Source organism: Pteropus alecto, unplaced genomic scaffold (genome assembly GCF_000325575.1).
Source record: "Pteropus alecto unplaced genomic scaffold, ASM32557v1 scaffold46, whole genome shotgun sequence".
In the NCBI taxonomy this organism is placed as follows: domain Eukaryota; kingdom Metazoa; phylum Chordata; class Mammalia; order Chiroptera; family Pteropodidae; genus Pteropus; species Pteropus alecto.
In genome coordinates, this window is record NW_006439231.1 from 1096100 (window position 1) to 1120441 (window position 24342).

General features: G+C 31.6%; 1 protein-coding gene across 4 annotated transcripts in view; it reads left to right on the forward strand.

Annotated features, from left to right (window-relative positions):
• The window catches only part of UBA6 (ubiquitin like modifier activating enzyme 6), a 77272-nt gene extending 53408 nt beyond the window's left edge, over nucleotides 1–23864 (forward strand). For all 4 annotated transcript variants that reach the window (XM_006916516.3, XM_025050041.1, XM_025050042.1 and 1 more), the window contains 16 exons: nucleotides 3072–3149; nucleotides 4480–4661; nucleotides 5899–6004; nucleotides 7390–7479; nucleotides 7587–7667; nucleotides 8396–8524; nucleotides 10348–10399; nucleotides 10488–10551; nucleotides 11527–11596; nucleotides 12906–12977; nucleotides 15489–15606; nucleotides 16739–16932; nucleotides 17703–17830; nucleotides 18726–18813; nucleotides 18995–19089; nucleotides 21531–23864. In XM_006916516.3, the coding sequence (XP_006916578.1) occupies nucleotides 3072–3149; nucleotides 4480–4661; nucleotides 5899–6004; nucleotides 7390–7479; nucleotides 7587–7667; nucleotides 8396–8524; nucleotides 10348–10399; nucleotides 10488–10551; nucleotides 11527–11596; nucleotides 12906–12977; nucleotides 15489–15606; nucleotides 16739–16932; nucleotides 17703–17830; nucleotides 18726–18813; nucleotides 18995–19089; nucleotides 21531–21666 (1683 nt within the window). In that variant the 3' untranslated portion in view covers nucleotides 21667–23864. The remainder of the gene's footprint in view (nucleotides 1–3071; nucleotides 3150–4479; nucleotides 4662–5898; nucleotides 6005–7389; nucleotides 7480–7586; nucleotides 7668–8395; nucleotides 8525–10347; nucleotides 10400–10487; nucleotides 10552–11526; nucleotides 11597–12905; nucleotides 12978–15488; nucleotides 15607–16738; nucleotides 16933–17702; nucleotides 17831–18725; nucleotides 18814–18994; nucleotides 19090–21530) is intronic.
• The last annotated feature ends 478 nt before the right edge of the window (nucleotides 23865–24342 follow it).

The following is a 24342-nucleotide window of genomic DNA, read 5'->3' on the forward strand; positions in this document are numbered from 1 at the left end:
GAGAATGTGGTATACATCATAGAGAATGTAGTTAGTAATATCGTGATAGCATTGTATGGTGTCAGATGGTTGCTGGACTTGTCATGGTGATCACTTCTTTAGGTATATAAATGTTGAGTAACTATGGTGTACACCTGAAACTGATATAATATTGTATGTTAGCTATATTTTAATAAAAAGTTTTTTAAAAGGATGTAAACTAGCTTCCTAGAGTAATGATTTCATAGATGTATCGTGGTGACTATAAATAATTAAATGACAAACTTACATGATAGTTCACATTTTATAGTTAATTAAATTGACTTATATTACATAAAGTGCATATTAATTACTATCAAATTATGAGCAGGTGTTCTACATTTATATTATTCCTACTCAGCACTTCTTAATTGTGTCCCACAAACTGCTATTAATTCTGGTGATTTTAAAAGATATTTCTTAGAAAAAAATTGTCAGTTACATAAGTTTAGGAATTACCTGAACACTTTAATTTCTTGGAAATTCACAACACATATTAGCATATAAAGACCAGGAAAAGAACTATAGTAAACAACTACTTGCCTTCAGATAACAAAACAAGGTAAGTTAATGTGGACAGATTTTTATCCTATTGCAAACACATACATTTGCTATGTTAAGTTTTTTAAGTGTTTACATATATAGCGAAACTAACTGCAAAGAAGAGAAGAGAAATCCCCAGGTTCCAGAAACCAAAAGATAAATTAATTCCTGAGTTAAAAGCCATGGCGACTCATAAGCACTTGTATCTTGAATATATGCCTAAAACATTAAATAGAAAGAGAAGCCACTTGTGAGGAATTAAAACTCAGAGCATGCACCACACTGGTGTACGGGGTCCAAAATTATATAAAAATTTCAAGCATAGAAATGAATATAGCAAATTTAGAACCATTGAAACCTCCAGAGCTCTGACTAAAACAAATATAAAACTGCCTAAGGGTACACACCCAGAGTACACAGGACTGTGCAGAAAATTAACATCCATTCAAGACAAATTCACAATAAAAAACGATGATCCACTAGAAAAAAATAATGCCAAGGAAAAATGAAAAAGAATCAGCCAAGGAAAATTGAAGTTTGCTCTCTAAGAACTATAGATAATAGGAGTGCTACAGATAATAGAATAAACTAACTTTAAAGTTAGAAATGGCCATAGAGATGGAAAGAGAAATAGAGACATGAGGGGGAAAGGTACTGAAATTTTTATAAAAAAACCACATAAGAACTTATGTTTAGTGAGTGAGCTTAAAATTCAGATATAGCTGAAGTGAAAATTTATGAATAGAAGATAAATATCAGTATCCAGAATGTATATATAGGAAGATATATTTTTAATGAAAGAAGATGAATTTACATGATCCAATGTATGTGTAGTAGAATTACCAGGGAGAATAAAGATAATGGAGAGGAAGCAAAACATTCCAGAGATAACAAGTTTACAGAGTCAAAGCAATAAAAGTGTTTAGGTTGAAAAGGCAAAGATTAGAAGAGAGATTACCTAATAGACTCTGAGCAATAAGAAATGCACACCTGAATATAGCAAAGCAAATCTTCATAGTGTAAAGGGCAATAATATATCAACCCAGATTTCAATACTCAGCTAAATTATCTTACAAGACAAAGATATCTGACAAGTAAATGATGAAAGGTTACCACTTACTAGTTCTCAATGAAAGATCTATTAGGTAACATGACCGATGAATGCAAGCAAGAGTGAGTAGAGGCATTTGCCAACATTCTTAGACTGATTTTTAAAACCTTTAATTAAAATACTGTCTGATTTGGGAGTGAATTGCCTAAAAATAAGAAAAATGTTCCTTGATAACATGGAAAATAGAAAGGAAAGTTCAGATATCCTCTAATTGTTCAGAAGGAAAATACTTCAATTAATTTTAGATCTTAAGCACATTCTCGTGTTAAAATTTTGAATATAATTACTTAAAAATAGATGTTTAACTTCCAAACCAGTTCAGGTGAGTGTGGGTGGGGAGGGGCAGGGGGTGGTGGGGAATTAGAATAAAAAAAACTTGATCAATCCAGTAGTAGACTAAAAAGAATATGGTGGGGGGTGGAGATAAAAAGTCGGGTTGGGGTAGGTGGGAAAAAAAACCTTATATTAGTAATCACAATAATTATATATTTTTTGTTAAATGATATTTTCTGTTGGGCTTTTTTCTATTTAGAAAAGACATTCTCTAGGGTAAGAGAGGGAAAAAAGACATCCTCTAGCACATAATTACATAGAAAGAAAACAGAAGAAACAGTTATATGAGGGAAATACCAGCTAAAAGAAAGGGAATGTGTGTATGAGCACCAATCAACATCTAACAACTGGAACACACTGAGATATACCGCATCTAGTCACATCTTATATACAAATACTAGTTTAAGTAACAAATGTATTATGAATACTTTTCACATTATCTTACTTCTGTTTACTGTCATCTTGTATCATTTAGAATGATGTCTAAGAACTTTTCCTTAAAGGACCAGATTGCAAGAATTTTAATCTTGGAGTCCATAAATCTGTCACAACTACTCAGCTCTGCCATTGTGACATGAAAGCAGCCATAGATAGTACTTTAAAAACAAGTGTGACAGTGTTTCAGTAAAATTTTGTTTACAGAAACAGCCTGCCTGCACTGTAGTTTGTAGACTTCTGCTTTAGCAAGAGTTCATTTCACATGGAAACATGCGAGCCTTCTTTCCAAATAGTTGAAATTGGGAATAAATATAAGTAAAGGAAGAAGAGCTAACTCCTCTACAGCTAGTCTGTTACATGTTTCTAAAATGTGATAGTAATGTTTTAGCCTCTATTTGTTATAAATAGAAAAAAAGTTTTAAGCAGGAATTGCAGTTGGTTTCAACTGTTTCGTTTAACATGTTCCTATGTTAAACATTAATTATAATTAAGTATAAAAAGAATAGTATTGGTAATCATTTTGGAATATTTTAATTCACATAACTTTTATCAGTCAAAATAATTTAGAATAAATTGCAGAAGTTGTTTTAGTCATCCTGAGAAAACCATTTTCTTTTCTTGATATTAGGTTACAGTTACAGATCCTGACTTGATCGAAAAATCCAACTTGAATAGACAGTTCTTATTTCGTCCTCATCATATACAGGTGTGTTGCTATTCTGTTTCAAATTTAAATCATCTGGTGTATTATATAAAAACAGTTTCCTTTTTATAAATAGAAAATGATGCTTGAAAAGCATAATATACTTATTTAATAGAATTTCTCAATTATCAAATAATGGGAATGATAGGGGAAATAGTAATTATTTTTAATGTACGATATGGTTTTTGCACGATTTTTGGATATTAAAAATAATTTTATGCTCTTTTGATCTTGTTTGACTATTAACTTCCCTTTTTATTGTAAAATAATGCTTGCTTTCGGTCTTTTTTATAGAGATCAAAATAAGTCAGAAAAAGAAGTAGTTTGGTCGGTCAAGCAAATTTGCTTTTACTTTTGTTTTTTCACTTTATTTTTCAACAGCTCTTACATAATCATAATTAAGCTTAAGAATGTCGTGAGCAGAAAAGTAATTAAAGCAGGTGGCATAGTTAACCTAATAGCCTCACCTTTCCAAATATAAAGAACTAAGTAATGGGGTTTCTTATGAACTAAAATATATGTCACAAAATGTACTTACTTTGTTCCTTTTACTTATAGAAGAAGTATAAGATCTGTTTATTCTTATTTTACTGAGGTTCTAACAAAGTTTCTGCTTTGTATGTACACTAACAGCACTGAGAACTAAAAATGTGCCAGCTTAACAATGTGAGAAAATACAGAAATACCATTAAGAGGCGATGCATGTGTTCAAACAGAATGGTCTATAGATATTAAGCATCTGAGCCAGTACTCTCAAATGAACCCTGATGACACTTGAACTGACACTAATGAGTATAATTTATTCTTCTAAGAAAAGAAAGGATGAATTATAGTTAGGGTACTCTTTTTTTTATATATAAAACTGAAACATATATAATAATTTAAAAAACATGTACAATAATTTTCATCCAGAAATAGTAATGTTTTTTAAAGATTTTTTTTCCCATATTAGATATTCATACCTGCGAGAGCTCATTTTCTGTGGAGTTTGAATTTCTAATATTTTACTGAATGTGTTCTTGTCTTTTTCTAGGCACATACCCAGTTCAAACCTCACAACTAGGGGAAAAAATGTACTTTTAATTAGACTTTTAACTGATATTTTAAGAACTCTAAAGCACTTAGCTATAAAAGAGGTTTTTAAAGATTTTTATTAATTTGTAAATTATTTAGACTAATATGCATACTAAATGTAGTATGAATGTAATTTCCACAAACCAAAAATAAAAATTGGTCTCATTACTGTCATCTCATATATATATATATATATATTTCAGAGTAATAAGAAGATGTCAGTTCAAACTTATTTCTTCTGTTTTTGTTATTTGTTTAGAAACCTAAAAGCTATACTGCTGCTGATGCAACCCTGAAAATAAATCCTCAAATAAAGATAGATGCACACTTGAACAAAGTATGTCCAGCCACTGAGGCTATTTACAATGATGAGTTCTTTACTAAACAAGATATGATTATTACAGCATTAGATAATGTGGAAGCCAGGAGATACGTAGACAGGTATGTTCTTGAAATTCAGGTTCATAAAGAATTGTGTATCTTTTGTTTTCATTTTTATTTTCCATACCTATTTGTTGAACAGTTATTATTCTTTATGTTCCTATTGTAATACTCCTCAAACTCTATGATGATTTCCCATTATACCTAGGCTAAAATTCAAAATCTCTAAAATGTCCTAAATGTCTTACATAGAGTCTCTACCCCTTTTCTACCACTCCAGCTTAAAACTTACCTATTTCTTTCTGGCTCCCCTTATTCCAGCTACACGTTTCTTTTTTCAGTTCTTACAGGGTATTCAGCATTTTTTTACCGGTGACTTGCATATACTCTCCTTCAGCCCCAGGAAATTATGTTTATCTTGTTTTAAAACTCCTGACCTCAGATACTCTTCACCTACTTTAATTTTTTTCCTCATCCTTTAGTTGCATCCTAAATGTCTTTCTTTGAACAGGCTTTCTTTAACCCCCAAATTCTAAATTAGAATCTCTTATGGTAATCTTTTACAGCATCTAAGATTTTTCCTTCATAGCACTTATTTTTTATTAATATACATATTTATTTATATAATGTTTGTTTCCTCATAAAATCATTACTTAAGGACTATTTATTTTCCCATCGCACTGCCCAACACATGATGTAATTCGGTAAATATTTGTTAAATAAGTAGATGAATCAATGACTATAATGTATACACCTTACATAATTTTTCTTAAGTCTTTATTTATTTCTAAAGTTAGTATGCTAGAGCAGATATGTTAACAGGGAAAGATTGACCAGTTGAGAGTGTAGTGGAAAGTTCGTAATCTTGAGCAGAGGAAGGAAAAAAAATTAACCAAGAAGTTAAAGTATGTATAACATAGGTATTTAAGTATTGAGAAAGTATATTGTTTGGGATAAAGAAAACATTGAGAAGATATAGTGGGATGGAACTTGTAACCAGAAAATAACTGAAGAAGAATAGGAGGCAAGAGAAGGAGAACATAATTGAGAGTTAACCTAGCGGAAAACAAGTTGAAGCCCCAAATTTGGTCATTATAGTAGAAGGTAGAGACACAAATTACTAGATTAAACAACAGAGTTTGTTAGGGGAAGGAGGCAGAAATAAATGTATTGTTTGATGGTAATTTATCTAAAATATTACAATCAAGATGTAATGAAATGGTTAATAGAAAGTGATAGGATTTCCTCTGCTTGGATTGTTATTGCTCACTTTTATGTGTATTAATTATTCAAATAGCCGTTGTTTAGCAAATCTACGGCCCCTCCTGGATTCTGGAACAATGGGCACTAAGGGACACACTGAAGTTATTGTACCTCATTTGACTGAATCCTATAATAGTCATGTAAGTGAACCAGTATTTTGAAGTACATGTCTCTCTTCTGTCTCATAATTTTTTTGTCTTCATTGGTCAACAGATTTAATTTAGCTTTTCTAATCTTTCTGTTTTAGTGTTATTCTTATGTTTACTGTTTTTTCTCAGAGCTGTTTGATTAATTTTCTAACAACCTCTCAACTGATGACTCATCCCAAAGCTTACTAAAGAATCAATTTCTCCATAGGAGGGATCAAGCCACCTATATACTACTGTATATAAAAGATACAGATATAACTTTTTTTAACCCCCACAAGTACTTTTGAGATACTGCCAAGGTTGAAACCACTAAACTATGAAATAATTATAGGCCTTAGAATTTAGAAAAAGAGCCACCCAAGTTGTAAAATTGAAAGTAGTATATATTTTTTTACAAATGTAAATATCCCTTTATTTCTGGAAATTTGTTGTTTAGGAAAATTTCAAAATTTTTATAAAATTTGTTTTCTCATTTACTCATGCAGTCACAAGTTTATGTAATAAAAAAATTATAGTAGACAAAATTGGTGAGTTTAATTTGGAGTTAATTAGATGAAATCATGATATTCATGACATACTGGGTGTCATATTGGAAAATTTTCGAAGAAAGGATTGTTATCACATTCCAAAAGTTCCCTTGATTCTCTCATTCTACATCTTTCCCAAACCTTCTCTTATATTCTCTGACTTTATACTTAAAAAACAGAATTTAATATCCTTCTGGCTTTTCTCTTTGGCTTTTATTTTGTGGTATTTCTTAGATAACAAACTAACACATATATAAATAAAAAGAGGTAAAAATGAGTCATTTTAGATAGGTTAAAATAATAAGCCTAAGCCAGATATACCCCCACAACATATATAGATTTCTTCATGGTACTTTTTTACATGAGACAATACAGGCATTTGCCATTTATTTAATACACACTTTCTACAAAAAAAAAAAATCAAGCATCAAGGACATACTCATGTTCCCCAATTTTTTTCTCTATGGAGAAACTCCTGGTATGCTGAGCACTATATTGGGGATTCTTAAATTACTTTTCAAAGTAGAAAGTGTTATGAAGTTTTAAATGTAACCTTGATACTTGGAGGAAAAGAAATGAATTATATATATGGTGGTCTGCCTTGAGTACTCATATGCCAAATGAATGTACAGATAAGTAGTAATAGAATTCATGTTTGTTGTTACTATTAACATATATGTTAAACATCAAAAGAATCAATTTTTCCTCTTAGGCCCTAGGAGAGAGAAGATATAAAAATGTTCTGATTTATTTTATTTTTGAATCTTATTTTTTAATGGTCTTAAAACACTCAAGTAAATTCAGTAAATAAAAATCTCTTAACTGTCTCTGTCATATATTATAAATTAGCGGGATCCCCCAGAAGAGGAAATACCATTTTGTACTCTAAAATCCTTTCCAGCTGCTATTGAACATACTATACAGTGGGCAAGAGATAAGGTAATAAAGATCTTTTTTCAAGACATTTTTTGTAGTAGGAAAGAAAATACTTCTAACTTTTAAAAACACTTTGATTTGTAACTTTTTCCCTTCTTTTTCCTTTACAGTTTGAAAGTTCTTTTTCCCACAAGCCTTCATTGTTTAACAAATTTTGGCAAACCTATTCATCTGCAGAAGAAGTCTTACAGGTAGAAATCAATACGTTTTAATACAAACTTAACACTGTAATTTTATTTTCAAGTTGCCTACGAATGGTTTGTTTTACCTCCTCAAAAAGATATTATAACATTATTTTTCATAGTACATACATGAGTAATTCTGAAATTAATAGCTCACAAATGACCCCTTTTTTTTAGTTTGATTGAATGACATGGAATTGTCATTATTTGACCACGCTTGACCCACAAAACAGCAATTCGTATGGTTCAACCTAATAAGGATGTTATAATGATAGGAGAGCTCCGAATAATAAAACTGCTTGTTAAGCTGAGTTCTAGTAAAATGTTCATGAGTGGGCAGTAATATCTCAAACTTATTATTCTCATGGTGAGGGCACTTCAAAGATGTTTTCTCACTTTCCTTTAATCCTGTACTAAAAATGCCAACTTTTTTGTATAAAATATTATTCTTAGTACTTCTTTTAGAAAGTACATATATAATAATAATGTATAGCCAGCAAGACAAAAGGATAACTTGCGAGACAAGAAACTTTAAAGTTTTATGTGGTATCTTTTCCCATTTCCCCTTGAAAAAGAAACAGGGAAAGGAGAAAGGCAGGGACAAGGAGCTTGAAGTGAAAAAAATAAAATAATACACATGATATGGCATTTCAAACTTTGGCTGATACTTCCTGGGAAGATGTATGTGTGCATTTAATTGGAAATTTGTTTTTTTGTGTGTTTTTCTCTCATCATAGAAAATACAAACTGGACACAGTTTAGAAGGCTGTTTTCAAGTTATTAAGTTACTTAGCAGAAGACCTAGAAATTGGTCCCAGTGTGTAGAATTAGCAAGATTAAAGTTTGAAAAATATTTTAACCATAAGGTAAGTTTGCATTATAAAGCATTAAGAAAAGGTCTGACCTTGGCTCATTTAATTACTACCAGATTAATTTCATTGACCTGAAATGTCTACTCTTTCTTTTGGGAAGCTTTTTAGAAATAAGTAGTAAATTAAGTGAGAACAAGTGCCGGGCACATAAGTAATTTCTCTTTGAATGTTACTGATTCAAGAATGCATTTAAACTTTACCCATTGGCTTGATAATTGTGCATTTAACTGATCCTTGTCTTTCTGTGTGCAAAATTGGGTTTTACATAGAGGTTCCTTCCAGAGAATAATACTTTTCATCAGTAGTCTAAAAATAGTTTGTTTTTCAGAGTAAAGCAAGAGACTGAGAAAGTAGAGATATTCAGTCAGATTTTGTTGGAATTTTGCCTTCCCCACCCACATCTGGTAATCACATTTTCTTCATTTGTAAAATGGGTATAATAAACTGGTACCTAATTCAGAAGATGGTGATGAAGATCAAATGAGTTTATATATGTAAAGCCTTTAGAACAGAACCTGGCCCATAAATGCTCACTAAATATAGCTGTTATTCTTACCTCCAGTTACTTACAGTTGCTAGAATGTGTCCTGCACTCTCTTTTTAGTCTCTCCCTCTCTTTAGGCTTTTACTAAAACTATTTGAATATAAAATAAGTTTATCTTTTTAAAAACATTTTTTGATTACACTTATCCCTGCTTTTCACTTCATTCTTGGCTCTGCTTGAAAAAATGGTCTGTACTCTCACCCATGCCAATTCCTCACCCAGTAAATGTGTCTTGGTTTTCCACTGCTCTTCAAATTATTCTTACTGTAATTATCATTGACCTCTGGTTTCAAAATCTTAATTCTTTTTAATCCTTATCTTCTGTAGATTTTTTAAAACTTTTTATTATGGAAAGAATTCAACAAAAGAAATGTAGAGAAAATAATATAATGAAACCCCATGTAATCCTCATGTATCTATCACTCAAGTTTAACAGTTATCAACTTGTGGATATGTTGTTTTCATCTATATACTCTTCCCCTGTTGGTTTTGAAGCAAATTTCAAACATTTTAAAATATAATATGTATTTTTATTGGTTTAATTTTTGTTTTAAGGATTGGCTCTTTGAAGGGTATAGAATGATATGTAAAATATGTCATTTCTGTAAAAAGGGATGAAATAATCTATATTCGTATTTGCTGCAGATGTTGATAACCTAAAAATAAAAGGCCAAAATGAGAAGCAACATTTGAGATCCAAAAGAACAGCTAGTTAGGAAACACTGATTCAGGCAGAAACCTGAATAGTGTTCCAATCAGAAGGTGAAGGCAAAGGGGTATTTATGAGAAAAGGAAGGGAATAATTACATGAATAGAAGGAAGAAATTTTTATGGGTGTTAAAAGGGTAAGGAAAGAATTTCTGTAAATGCAGATACTAACATATTGCTAATTCTAAGGAATGTCTTTAAATTTCAGTCTGGTAGTCATAATGTGTGCTTCCCTTTTAGCTTTGCAAATTGTGTTTTGGAATACAGTTCTGCTTTAGGCCCAAGCCAAGAGTTATTTTGTCCAGTTTTAACATTGCAAAGGTTTGAGGAATTAAGACCTGCAAGGCATTTCCTCTGGGATGGCAGATTCCATTTTGAAGCATTTCCATTTATAGTATTTTTTGCAATGACAAACTATAAATGTTGATTTAAAAATAACAATAGAGGTTATTCCAGGTATGGGGAGCACTGACAGAATGAACAGATGTAATACAAGAGTCCCTAGGAGACTTCACTGTATATCTTTTATGCGTTTTAATTTTTTTTAACCATTTTTTTTCTTTAGGCTCTTCAGCTTCTTCACTGTTTCCCTCTAGATACTCGATTAAAAGACGGCAGTAAGTATAACCAAGTGTTGAGAAGAAAGTTTAATGCAATTTATAACTGGCTGCCTACATTTAAAATAATATTTGTATCATTTTTTAGGTTTGTTTTGGCAATCACCGAAGAGGCCCCCCTCTCCAATAAAATTTGATTTCAATGAACCTTTGTAAGTATTTATACTCAGTTTTATATGCATTCTTTATTGTTGTAAATCTTTTAACTCTGTATAGATTTACATTACTGGGTGAAAATCTCAGACTCTTTAATGTTAAGTTTTTATATCCTTGTTAATCTAAGAGCTAACATAGTCTGACCAACCAAGCCAGTCACAACCCTCTTTCCACAGAATCTATTTATTTATTCTCTATGGTAAATAACATCATTATTTTTATCTTTTTGAAAGTGAAACCAAAGTGTCACCTCTTGATTTTATCCATAAAAAGTAAAATGACAACAGTCATTTTTCTATTTAATAAAGCTGGTATGTAAGAAACTTCAGTTATATGGGGGTAAAAATGATTACTGCTAAATATCTCCCTAAATAATCTCAAATTAATTTTCGAAGGACTTAATCTTTGAGTGGATACCTGTATAACTATCCATATTAGATATACACATCATTTATACACACACAGATACTTATATGTGTGTATTTTTATTAAACACTTAGCTTGTTAACCTTTCTTTATCCTTAGTTTTTTTATCTGGGACTTATTTTAAGCTACCTTATCCTGACTGCATTACCTAGCAAACTTAGCCTTTCTTTGTTTTTAAACAAACTCATTTGCTTACTTTAAACATGATAGACACTTCTTAAAAACAAATGTGTAATATTATCTTATGAATTAAAATAAATTTTCTTTCACTAGTCTAATTTTTGTTCATCTGGCCACTCATATCCCCAAAGTAATCATGATTAGTACCTAATCATGCTTATGAGGATAAACATCTGATGTTTTTCTCTTTCATAGCTTCTGCAATGCTTTGGTCAAGACCAGAATTTCACTGCCTAACTTAAAAAAAAATACTGCAACAAAAATACTGTGGTTATTTTTCTTCAACATTTTAAAGGCTGTTGTTTCTGATGAATTAAACATCTTTAAAACTATACATTCACTCTGTTTTATTTTTAATTTCAAAGGCACTTCAGTTTCCTTCTGAATGCTGCAAAATTATATGCTACTGTCTATTGCATTCCATTTACAGAAGAGGTAAGATATTCTGGCTTAGAAAGTGATACAAAGCCAGGCTAAAATTAGATGAGTTACCGGCTGATTTTATCATCAAACTGTTTATATGTTATCAGAATTGTTCTTGAATATAAGCTTTTGATTTTGCTATATTGTTGCTCATTCTTACATAGCAGAAACTAAAATTTTGTTGCAGCATTACTAAATAGAAGAAAGTCAAATTTTTATTTGTAAGTGAAACATTTATAAAAGCAATCATACTTTAAAACATTTATAACCATTAACTTCAGTTATTATAATTACTCTGAAAACCCAGAGGGAACTATTTTGTAGCACTTTGAAAATATCCCTTAAAGTCTGTCTTTGTTAACATTTGTTTGGCTTATTTTGTGATACGATTTTCAGAAAATTTGAAAATACTATCCCGTATTGACATTGCTTAACCCTTTATCATCATACCCATTCTCTTAAACATCATTTTCATTGACTAACATCTGAAGACTGCAATATAGTTTTATTTCAGAGGCAGATTTGCATTGGTGAACTTTTCTTCACAAATGCATATTAGAGCAAAATATATTGTTATACTTTTAAGTAGGCCAAATAGAGAAATATGAATCAGATCTATGATAAACTCTAGCGATTTTTGGGTTCAGATCCAAATAGATCTAGCTGTTTTGAATCCAGATAAAAATGCCTGTTGTAGAATAATCCTTTTTGGACTTAATGCACAGTAAAATATACCTTAAATATCTGGTAAAAATAGTGGCATACAGTCTGATATTCTTTTTTTGTAAAAAGAGTGGTAATTTTGTGATAAGTGTTCCAGGAGACCTCGAATGCAGTATGTCTCAGTTTTCCCTAAGCAGCTTCTTAATAGCGAATGTGTATCTGATAGCCTTAAATTCATCCAAGTTCATCTTGAACCATTTAAATATTGTCCTGCTTTCAAAGATATGAATTCTGTTTACTTATTTTATTTATTGAGTATAACTTTGTAAAACAATGAAGAGAGAGTCCTTGATCTCAAGGCACTCAGTCTAATATTCAAACCAACCCTAAAACTACCTTTATAAAAATTTCTGGAAGGAACTAAAATTTCAGGTTTGTTAACAATAAGTACTTTTTCACACATACCACCCCCACTCCTAGCCTTTATGGTTGATATTTCTATAGAAGTAAAGATAAATGTCGTAAGTGGATGTAGTCTAAATAGTCACATGATTATTCACGTATTTTAGGGTGATAAAGGACTTTTTATAGGATGTTTTTAGCTTTAAAATTCAGAATTAAAAGAATAAGTTTGTTGATAAAGTTAATTTTTTAACAGGATTTATCAGCAGATGCCCTCTTGAATATTCTTTCTGAAGTAAAGATTCAGGAATTCAAACCTTCCAACAAGGTATGTTTGGAAGTTCTTTTAATCAGCAAATAGTTATTGAACTTCTCTGTGTATCAAGTCTTTCTAAACCTGGAGAATCCTGGAGAATCCTGGAAAATGAACAAAGCAAAATCCTTGCTCTTATGAAAGTTATATTCTAGTAGACCAGAGGTGGTCTATAAAAAAAAATGTCAGTAATTACATAATGTTGCAAATGAGTGTAAGTGCTAAGAAGAAAAAAAGAAAAGGGAAAAGAAAGAAATGGTGATGGAGCTGGTGTCATTTCATATAGGTTAAAAGGGGAAAGACTCTCTGATAAGGTACTTTTTGAGCTAAAGCCTTAAGGGAGTGAGCTGTGCTGTTACCTGGTGAAAGGACACGCAGTGCAGACAGTAGTATGAACAAGTGCACAGGAAGAAAGGTCTGGAAAGACTTTTGAGTGCCAGGATTTTTCGAAGAAGAATATGTAGGAGGAGACTGCTAGACTGTGAGATTAGAGACAGGTAGTTGGAATTTTGGTAAGTACTTACTTAATGTTTTATTATAAGATAAGAAGCCAGTAGAGGATTTTAAACAGAGAACAGTCTGAGTTATGTTTTGAAAGGATGACTCTGACTGTTAAGAACAATGACATGAGACAAAAGACAGGAAGCAAGAAAAGCTGTTAAGTTAAAGGCATGAAATGATGATGATTTGAATGCAGTAATAGGTAACAGGGAAATTGTGATAAGGGGTAGGATTCTGTGTCTTATTTTGTAGTAACCCTGCCAGGATTTATAAGGGATTTGAATTGGAGTGTGAGAGAAAGAAGATTGTTACTTTCTTATTTGAAATAAGAAGTAAACTTAATAGCTCTGAGAGGAAAAGAAGATAAAGGAAGTTTGAGCAGAGAAAAGAACATGTGAAATAATTGCCCAGGGGAGTGTGAAAGTCACTTAAATGGAATGTATTATAATTGTGAGAGCACTGAAGATCTACTTCATGTTAATTCCACTAAATGTGGCTGGAGAAAAGGCACTTAGCTGCTTGGGTGCTACTATAAAAGAGATGGAAATTGAATATGACAAGGGTTGGGATTTTGCCAGGCAAATATGTTAAAAAGAGATAAGGAATAATAATGAAATTTAAACAGGATATATAGGAAATTTTCAAAATGTTTTTTTTTTTTCTTCACATGTTCATTATATACCTTTTTGTATGGACTCTCAAAATCATCCATAAAACAACCTTCTGTTCTCCTTATTCTGTAGCTGTACTTGAAAATGTGGAGTAATGCCTACCTCCTTGCAAAATTAAAGAAGTGGTGTGTGCAATCTTCCACTCTGCATTTTTATTTTAGGGAAAAGAACTTGCAATAGATTTCATGCAAGTAGATGGGTTTGCTGAATGGAATGTTCATGACTTATAACTTATTAAGAATAAAAGTATAGAAAGGATAAACAGCATTTCTGTATAAATAAGGTTCCTAGCCCATGTTTCTAATAGGCAAAGTGTTAGACGGAAGCCAAGGAAACATGCATCAGTAACTTTACTAGTCGTTGCTCTTCAGTATGTTTTCTGGCCTGAGTTACTTCTTTGTCTATCAAAGTTTTGGGGTAATAAATTATCTGAGCAGTTTAGCTTAACATGGATTAATAAGCTTTTGACAGCTCTCTGAAGCAACTCACACTGGAGCTTCAGAGTCTGGCACTTCTAGTTAACAGATGTTACATCCAAAAATATCAACTAGACAGTTTAGCAAACAAAGTTTTTGCTTTGACTTCTTAATATTTCTTAAATACTTATAATAATATTTAATCTGTAAAAACATGAGCTAGATGTGTTTTTTAATAAGATAGTATTTTAATTATTGACAATGTAGGAAGTTTTTTAGTTTGAGCAAATTGACTTCACTCCCCTTGTAGAATGTCTAATAAGTAATTTCTTAAGGATAAATTACATATATGTGTAGCCCTGCATCTGTATGAAGAAAGATATATTGTCTAGGAAAGAACTACCTGTTAGCCATCAATAAATACTTAAAGGATGCTCATATTATATTTGTTATAGATCTCTTCAATTTAGAGACAGAAAATAGCTATGTATTAGTTACAGCAATGCAGTTTGGTTTAAAGTAGATTTGTCAGAATCACAAACTGTTGATGATTATTAACTTTATTTTAGTGTGGCATTTTAAAAGAGATCCACATGAACTCAGATCTCACAAACTTTTCAGTAAATATTTTTATTACCCACTATGAGCAAGTTTGTTTTAGATATATCGAGGTGTTCTCAGTGAACAAGACAAAGATCCCTGAGAAAAAGATTATCATGGAGTGTCACTGTTAGGAGATAGATAACAGAGAAAACAAATATATAAATATAATACTACCTACTAATGGAAGGTGTAAAATACGTTGGATCATGATGATTAATAATCTGATTAAACTAGATAGAGGAAGTGTTTTCTGTGTCTTATTTGATAAAACAGATATGGTAATCAAACTTAGATGCAGGTTGCGATAAAATTAACATGTATTCATATATTTAAAGGTTGTTCAAACAGATGAAACAGCGAGGAAACCAGACCATGTTCCTATCAGCAATGAAGATGAGAGGAATGCTGTTTTCCAACTAGAAAAGGCTATTTCATCTAATGAGGCTACCAAAAGTAAGGGGAAATCTTTATGAAAATGTTTTGAACTGTAGAGATTGTTATTTTTACTAAGTTCTATACCAGAAACTTGTGGGATTAAATAATAACAGCAATAATAATAATATTTGATTTCATGATCATAATGAAAGGCACAGTTCATCTTTAACTGTGATTAAATTCATAATTTTCTCCACCGTTGCCCTACCCTCAAAGGCTAAAATGTAAGTCTGCTGTGTTGTTCTGATCATTTTAGTCCTTGAAATTTTATTGTGCAGTTTCTTTTTAATTTATGGTTAGCATAATGAACAAAGAATGGAGTTCTTGTGGAGACTAACCCTTAGACAAACCCAGTTAAGTTATTTTAGGATCAAAAAGCGTAGACAGATATTTTTCTTGGCTTCTTAGTCTCCGTAATTGCACACAGAGAATACAAACTGACCTGCATACATCCTTGGTGTTAAATGCAGGGAGACTGAACTTTTACTTCCTTAAAAACAGCTATTAGCTCATGTTTTGGGACCTGCTCACCACTTTTGTATTACATAAATCAACAGTTTCCAAATTGGATTTTATGTATGGATCAGTAAAATTTGGGAAGAACAGCCTGGATTAGCCAACTATTTATTTTTCAAGTAAAAGATAGTGTCTTAGTTTAATAATTATAGTTCTGGAAAAAACATACTGTCATTTCTTACCTTCTCATTTCATCCATCACAGATCAAACTACACCTGTCTACAGAATAATTTTGTGAACCATATGTCTTTGACCTACTAACTCAATTCTTAGTTATCAGAGGTGAAAAATTTCAGAGTAGTATTTTTGGAATTAATTTGTGACCAATATTCAGTGTTGCCTTTTTATTGTAAACCACTTAATAGCAGATGTAATACATGGATTTATTATTTTTCTATTTTTTAGAAAGGTTTTTTTTAAAACATAGAAACTTCTCTGATTTAGTAGTAGTAAAGCTATTATTTTCATGTCCTTCAATAACTGCAGTTCTCTGGATTTTTCTTGTACTTCTCAGTCATTTAAAAACATAAAAAATAACAGAAATGTTTAAGAGTAGTGAACCCGCATTGCTTTTTACCTAGTAAAACTTTTACTACTTACTAAAATATTTTTTTTTCTCGTTATTATGACTAGGTGACCTTCAGATGGCAGTGCTTTCATTTGAAAAAGATGATGATCATAATGGACACATAGATTTCATCACAGCTGCATCAAATCTTCGTGCCAAAATGTATAGCCTTGAACCAGCTGACCGTTTCAAAACAAAGCGCATAGCTGGTAAAATTATACCTGCTATAGCAACATCCACTGCTGCCGTCTCTGGCTTGGTGAGTTTATTATTTTTTGAATTTCCCCATTATTCTACCTCCAGCCAATCACTCAGAGATAATAGAGAGAGATACATACTGATCTTTAAAATAAAATTTCAAGATATTTCTTAAAATAATCTGCATTTTGAAGATTACAGATATATAAATGTTTTAACATAAAAATAAGCTCTGTCAAGATAGTCTGATTTTTTTTTTATAGGCAATAATCCTGTTAATCATCTTTGTGTCCTCCATACAAAGCAGATGCCCTATTTTTCTTGAATAAAATGAATTGCCTTAATTTTTGCTGTTTGATTATATTTTATTTTAGTTCTTTGCCTTAAAAAAATGTAATTCCTATTTGTGATTTGAATTTCTTACAATTTCATCTTTCCTTTATGATTCAGAATCTTTAGGATAGCCCTTGTTATTATACTGTACTAAAGTGTTATTCTTAGAAGCTATATAATTAACTGCTTCTATTTTAAATGATTTTAGACTGTTGTATTTCTTGAGTTCTGATGTCTGCTTTCTGAGAAGATTACATGGCCAAATTAATATTTTTTTAATAACTTGGTTCACATATAGAACAGATGGAGAGTTTGAAAGTAAAAAATATGCTAAAAGTGGAGAGACTCATAAAAACTTTATATTACTCTAGTCCAGTAGTTGTTTTTATTCTTTACAGAGAAATGCTTGAGAAGAATTTAGGAAAATTAATTAGATGCAGTTCAAGTCATGAATAGTTTTAAGCTGTTTATATAATCAGATCACTCTTTTTTATGTAGGTTGCATTGGAGATGATCAAAGTAGCTGGTGGCTATCCCTTTGAAGCTTACAAAAATTGTTTCCTTAACTTAGCCATTCCAGTTATAGTGTTTACAGAGACATCTGAAGTAAGAAAAACTGAAATCAGGTATGTTTGAAGCTCTGTTTCTCTTGCACAATGAGAATGAAATAAAATTTTAACTTTTTTAATGTAAAAATACTAGCTTCACATATCCTTTTCTTCTATGTATAAATCCTTGCCATCACTTCAAGACCATATCAAAACCCCATTTTTATGAAGTATTTCTGAGTAAACTAGTCATGGAATTCTTATAACATTTAATCTGCCACACTACTTAGCATTGTATTTTCTGTTTAACTCAGAGGAATTTAAAAGCACTCAAGTGTCTGACTGATAGATAATATACTTTAGACTCTAGTTTCGAAAGCTGTGTGACAAAGCAAAACAATCCTCTTGGACCTCCATTTTTCACTTTTCAGATTGGCAACAACCAAATATTTGAAAATACCTATCTTGGCAAGAGTGTGAGAAAGCATTCTCAAATATTTACTAATGAGAATATAAATAGTATAACCCATAATAAGGAGACTATAGCACTGCATTTTAAATTTGCAGGTACTTTTACATTTATCTCAAATGATATATGTACAAGATATTCATTCTGGTGCTATTTATCATACCCAAAGATTAGAGCAACCCAGCTGTCCAGTAATAGGGCACTGGAACATCCATTCATATAGTGAAACCCATGCAGCTGTTTAAAAAGAGAGAGAGGGCGAGAACTCTCTCACTAAGACATACTGATTTATAATGAGACACTGGAAGGATCAACAAAGAACTGATAAAAGTCGTTACCTGTATAGTGTTGTGGGGAAATAAGATTACGGAATATTTTAGAAGTTGTATTTTCCTTTCTTCCCCTACTTTAATATCTAGCTAAATTACAAATAATGGGAGGTTTCTGTTATTACTAAAGGCAAAAAATTAAAATGTTTTTGTTCTGAATGTTTTTCTGCAACAGAAATGGAATATCATTTACAATTTGGGATAGATGGACTATACATGGAAAAGAAGATTTCACCCTCTTGGATTTCATAAATGCAGTCAAAGTGAGACATTTATTCACTTAGTTGTTTTGAGTCTATTACTTTTTATACATAATTTCATTGAAGGTTTTTATAAATATTATTTAGCAAGAGTTCTCTTTTTACTGATTGTAAAATATTGTCACCCAACATTTTATATTTGCATGGAGCTTTGATTGTTTCTCTTTTGGATATTCATTTTTAGGAGAAGTATGGAATTGAGCCAACAATGGTGGTACAAGGCGTCAAAATGCTTTATGTTCCTGTAATGCCTGGTCATGCAAAAAGATTGAAGTTAACGTAAGTATCAAACATTATGTGCAGAAGATTCACAAGAAAGTATATAAGCTGGGTGCACACTGTAAAATTAACTATAGAGGTTATCGAAATTCAGATAAAAGTATTTGATTGACTCCTAATGGCAATAACAAAGACAGTGAATCTACCAAACTCAGTAGACTGCCTCTCAAGGAAGATTCATGGGATTACAATACCATTGTGAAATTATTCTAGTTCAGAGTTAACTTTTTAGCCACTAGGCTTAGAAACCTGATTTAGTCACTCTACCAAGTGAAAATAGATCACCTCATGTGGAAACATATATGACCAGGATTATGAGACTGAAATATAAAACAAAAATACCAAATTGTTATTTTCATTTATTCAAGAGTGTCTGCTAAGTGCCACATAATTTTCATAAGCCTTAGGGATATAGCATTGAGCAAAGCAAAATCCCTGACCTACTTGAGTTTGCATAATAACTAGACAGATATGTCAGATGTTATTAAGTGCTGTGGATTAAATAAAGCAGAATAAGGGGGTAAGTTGCTATATTATATTTAGTAGTCTGGATATTCCCTGAGCCTGTCACAGGGAATACCTGATAAGGTGGCATTTGAGCAGAGACCTAAAGGAAAAAAGGGAGTAAAAAAAGACAGCCCTTATAGTGGTCTGCAAGGGCCTAAATGATCTGGTTCCCAGTTACCCCGCTGAGTTCCTTTTATACTTCTCTCCCTTTGCACACAAAATTCGAACTGTCCTGACCTTCTTTTTCCTTGAGCACTCCAGGCATTCTCCGATTGTTTTCTCTGCTTGTAATTCTTTTTCTTTCAGACCCCTAAGTGTCTTTTGGATAAATTATGAGTAGTATTTAGATTTTCTTTACTATATACTACATAGATGAGATTGGAATGTGTGGTCCTGAAGTATATTGATTAGTGGAATTTAAAATTTGCTGAGGATAATTCACAAAAATGTTTTATAGTGTTGGCCAGTATTTGAAACTTTCAGCATGATATGTTTTGTGAATGATATTTCTCATTATGTTGTTTATTTAGAGATATTTACTGAGTACCTATGAAGTGACTAGACAAACTTGGCTTTAGAAAGACCTGGGTTCACATCCTTGCTCAGCTACTTACTTATTTTGTCACATCAAGTAGCTTGAAGTTTTTGAAACTTAGTTTCCTATCCACAAATAGGGATGATTATGCATGTCCATAACTGTTGAGCACTAAAATAATAGTAAGGGTTAGCAGTATAATGACAATTAAGAAGTATTCCATGAATGTTACTCCTGTAAACATTTTGTCATCATACATCTTTATGAAATATCCCATGCCCTCAAGGTGTTCACAGTGTTCTAAGGAAAAGTCATATGTTAATAATTAAAATGTAATTGAAAAAAATATTATAATAAAGGTTTTTACAGAGTACTTTGGGCACTACTAACTCAAACCTTCAGCTTAGAGTAGATTTCTTTTGAACTTTCTTTGAAAATGGATTATATCAGGCTAAAACAATAGGTAGTGCAAAGACATGTAGCTAATATTAAGGAGCATACATGATGTATTTGGGAAATCGGTTATTTTGGAATGAATGACTTAAGGATAAGGTGGTGAGAATAAATGGTGGAAAGAATGAAAAGTTATATATAGGACAAAATATCTTTGAAAAATGGAAAGACCTGCTATTGAGGATTAAAGATTTTATGGTTCAGAGCCTGGCATGAAATAGGTACATAATATATGATAGATAATGTTATTAGGCAGGAGAATAACATCAAATTTACATTTTAAGAGAATTCTGGCAGCAAAGTAGATTGGAGGTAGCAGAGAGACTGGAGACAGCTGGCTAGAAGTTAATACATTAATTGGATATATCAATGATGATTTAATACAGTAGCGGTGACAATGGCAAAAACTAAGTGGTTTTTTTAGTAGGGTAAGCGTAGGATATAAGGAAAAGGTGAAACTTAATGTTTTTTACTGTGACATTTCTAGCTTGTATTTGAAGATTTAAATCTTGCTTGCTTTTTACTGTTTACAGAAACATGCTTGAAAAGAATTTATGATGCCTCCAAAATATATTGAGAGTATAAGAGAATTCGTTTTTTGAAAGCATTGCTTTAAAAAATCATTTTGGGTTTTTTTGTGTGATTTTTGTGAGTTAGGGTTTGTCTTACTTTTTGTTTGTCTTTTAATACATGGTTTGTATTCTTTATCACCATCAGCAGTAGTCCAGTTTAATTCACTGTTAGGTAAATGAGTGTCTTGAGTTTAGAACTTTTAGTAAAAAAAAGAGAGAGAGAGAGAAAATATATGAAAGCAAATGAATTATTAGATTTAAAAATGAAATTAAAGTCTAGATATAAGTCCAGATTCTCTGGGCAACAGTAGACAGCATATTACTTTTACTTCACAGAATTTACCAAATCATTTGTCTTTGGTTATTTTTCTTAGAATGCATAAACTTGTGAAACCTTCTTCTGAAAAGAAATATGTGGATCTTACTGTGTCATTTGCCCCAGACACTGATGGAGATGAAGATTTGCCTGGACCTCCAGTAAGATACTACTTCAGTCACGATACTGATTAACAGAAGTTGTCTTAAAGTTACCCTGGGACTACTTCATTTTGGGAAAAAAATGCACTTAATTCAGAAGCTAAAAAAATCAGCTCATGATATGATGTATTTCTCTTCAAGGAAGCCTTAATTTAAGGGAAACACCAGTAGGAAACTACACTGGAGAACTGCAAAACATTTTGGAGCATAGTATACTCTTGTCTAGTGCTTCATATGTGGATATGATCACAATCAACTTTGAACTTGAATGCCAACTTTTGAACTGTATAATGCGTACAACAAATTTGTGTATTAACTTCTGTCTGAATAGAAGGAAAAAATATCTATACATCACCAGAAGAGATAAAAGATCAGGAATTTGAAAATAACAAATGCTATCCAAAAAGTTTAATCCCATTTTATAAATTTCTTATTTGTTTAGTATTTGAGGTTCATTTTTTTATACAAGTAGTGTAGGGCACCCTGTACTTCTCATGATTAGGTTTTGAATTTAACAATGGTGGGAAGCAGAGGGATGGTAGCAGTGGATGAAGAATAGACATATTAAGTTGTACAGTTACAGTTTACTATCCTGTTACCTCTACTAGATTAACCAGTTTGTTATATCACTGTCTCCCCAAAATCAGGATCTTTGCTGATAGCATCATTGTTGTAAGCCATGAGCAATAGGTCAGATGACACGTGTTAACTTGGACTAAGTGTTAAAACAGTATTATTTGGACTCTGACAACCCTCTTAGAGAATCCATGAATGTGAACAGATAAATGTGGCTAATCATTTGTTTTTCAATATGCCTTCTAATGCGGCTGTTTTATTTATTTGGAACTTTAAACTTGATTGTCATAGTACGTAAGACTAAAAGGTTTTGTGAAGGGACTGTTTTTTAGAAGTAGATGAAAACCAAAAATTTAAAAATCACTAGTCGAGTCTGGATCTTTTTCTTTCATCAACTTTAGTAGACAGAAAAAAATAATAATTTAATGTATTATTTTATTCTGCATTCCCAGAAAGGGAGTTGACAAAGATAAAAAATTTATTTTTTTAGGTCTTTATTAATAGAAACTTTCTGTTTTCTGATGAGCTGTTGCAGATGTTCATGTAAGTGCTTTGATGAAAATGATGTAAAAATATTCAACACTGTAAACTCAGTGAAAACAGCAAGTGTTTCTTTTATTCTAAGACTATCATGTATTCTTAAAGAATTGGCATGTTGTAAACACAGAAAGTCATTTCTCTCCAGCTGCTTTTCTTCTCCTTTCCTGTTCAGACCATTAATAGGTACTTTGATAAGTTAAACATTAAATTCACATCAACGATATTACTCCAGGTTGGCATCTTTTTCATACCCTCTACTTTTTCTTTTATTTCATTTACAAATAGTTTAAATTACTTTGTCAACCAGCTGTATTGTTTTATTCTTTTGTAAAACTATCACCCAATTGGGAAAATATATTTATTTGGGACCAGAGGGTAAATTTATATGATTAAAGGATAATCTGTGCATTGGGAGGTGGGGAAAAGTGAACAGGATGAGTTTGAAGGAAACGGCTACCTTTGAAATAAGCAATTAATTATGGGTTCACTATATCCTACCCTCTCCCATTGTGCATATTGCAATTTTAATGTTTAAAATTAGTATTACTCAAAATTTAATCCAAGAATATCAGGGTTCTGTGGCTTGGAACTTTATAGGCTAGGAATAATAAAAGGACTTTTCTATAAGAATTCTTTTCCCCACTTTCACTTTGTTTTGTACTCTATGACAGTAACTGACACTTTCCAGGTAGCCATTCAGTAATACGCAACTATGATCTAATAGCTTGCATATCTTTTGATCTAAATCTCACATCTCTGAGAGTAAATTTAGAATTATTATATCAGTTCTTATTTATAGAGATCAGTGCTTTAGCAGATACAAACAAAATCAACAAGCATTAAGTTCATTTTGTGATTACACTTGAAACCATTTTATCATTGCTTTTTTTTTTCTGTAAGTAATGGTTACTGCCATTAATTTCTTCTGTTTAGTTCTACTAAGCTGGGAAGCCAAGGTGGAGTTAATAATATTTTTCATTATCTGTTTTGTTTATTTCTGTACCATGAAATTACTGTTGATGATTGAAATACCAGGTGCAGAAATTAATGATTGATTTTGTACGGTACCACTGAGTAGTTTTTTACTTATTAAAAATAAGAAATTTGACAATGTATTTGTAAAGCCTGTTCCATAGTTGACTCCAGAGATTCCAATTTTACTATTCATTTTGTGGGTAATGTCACTTTGGTGTCTTCTTAATTTTCAAGTCTTGCAGTCATGGAAATAGAACAGTCACAGTGCGAGGGCCATTACTTCAAAGTGCTTTTGACTCCTAGACATCATATCAAAACAATTGGGGGGTAATTGTGACTGTGTAAAACCCATATGATCTGGTAATCCCAGACCGTTGGTTACAGATTTCTAAAGTCCATTTACTTGAGAGTTCAAAGCAGTCTTGTTTACTTATCTGTAAGTTCCTCTAAATTATCCCAAAGGTGAAACTTGGAAATAGATGTCTACCTTTAAGTTCACTTACTTTATAATTAGTAAAATGAAGACAGAAAGATAGTTATTTCTTAAGATTTTGAGGAAAAATCTCTTGACCTAATTTAACCATAATGGATATTATCAAAAACTCTTTGTAATTGTAA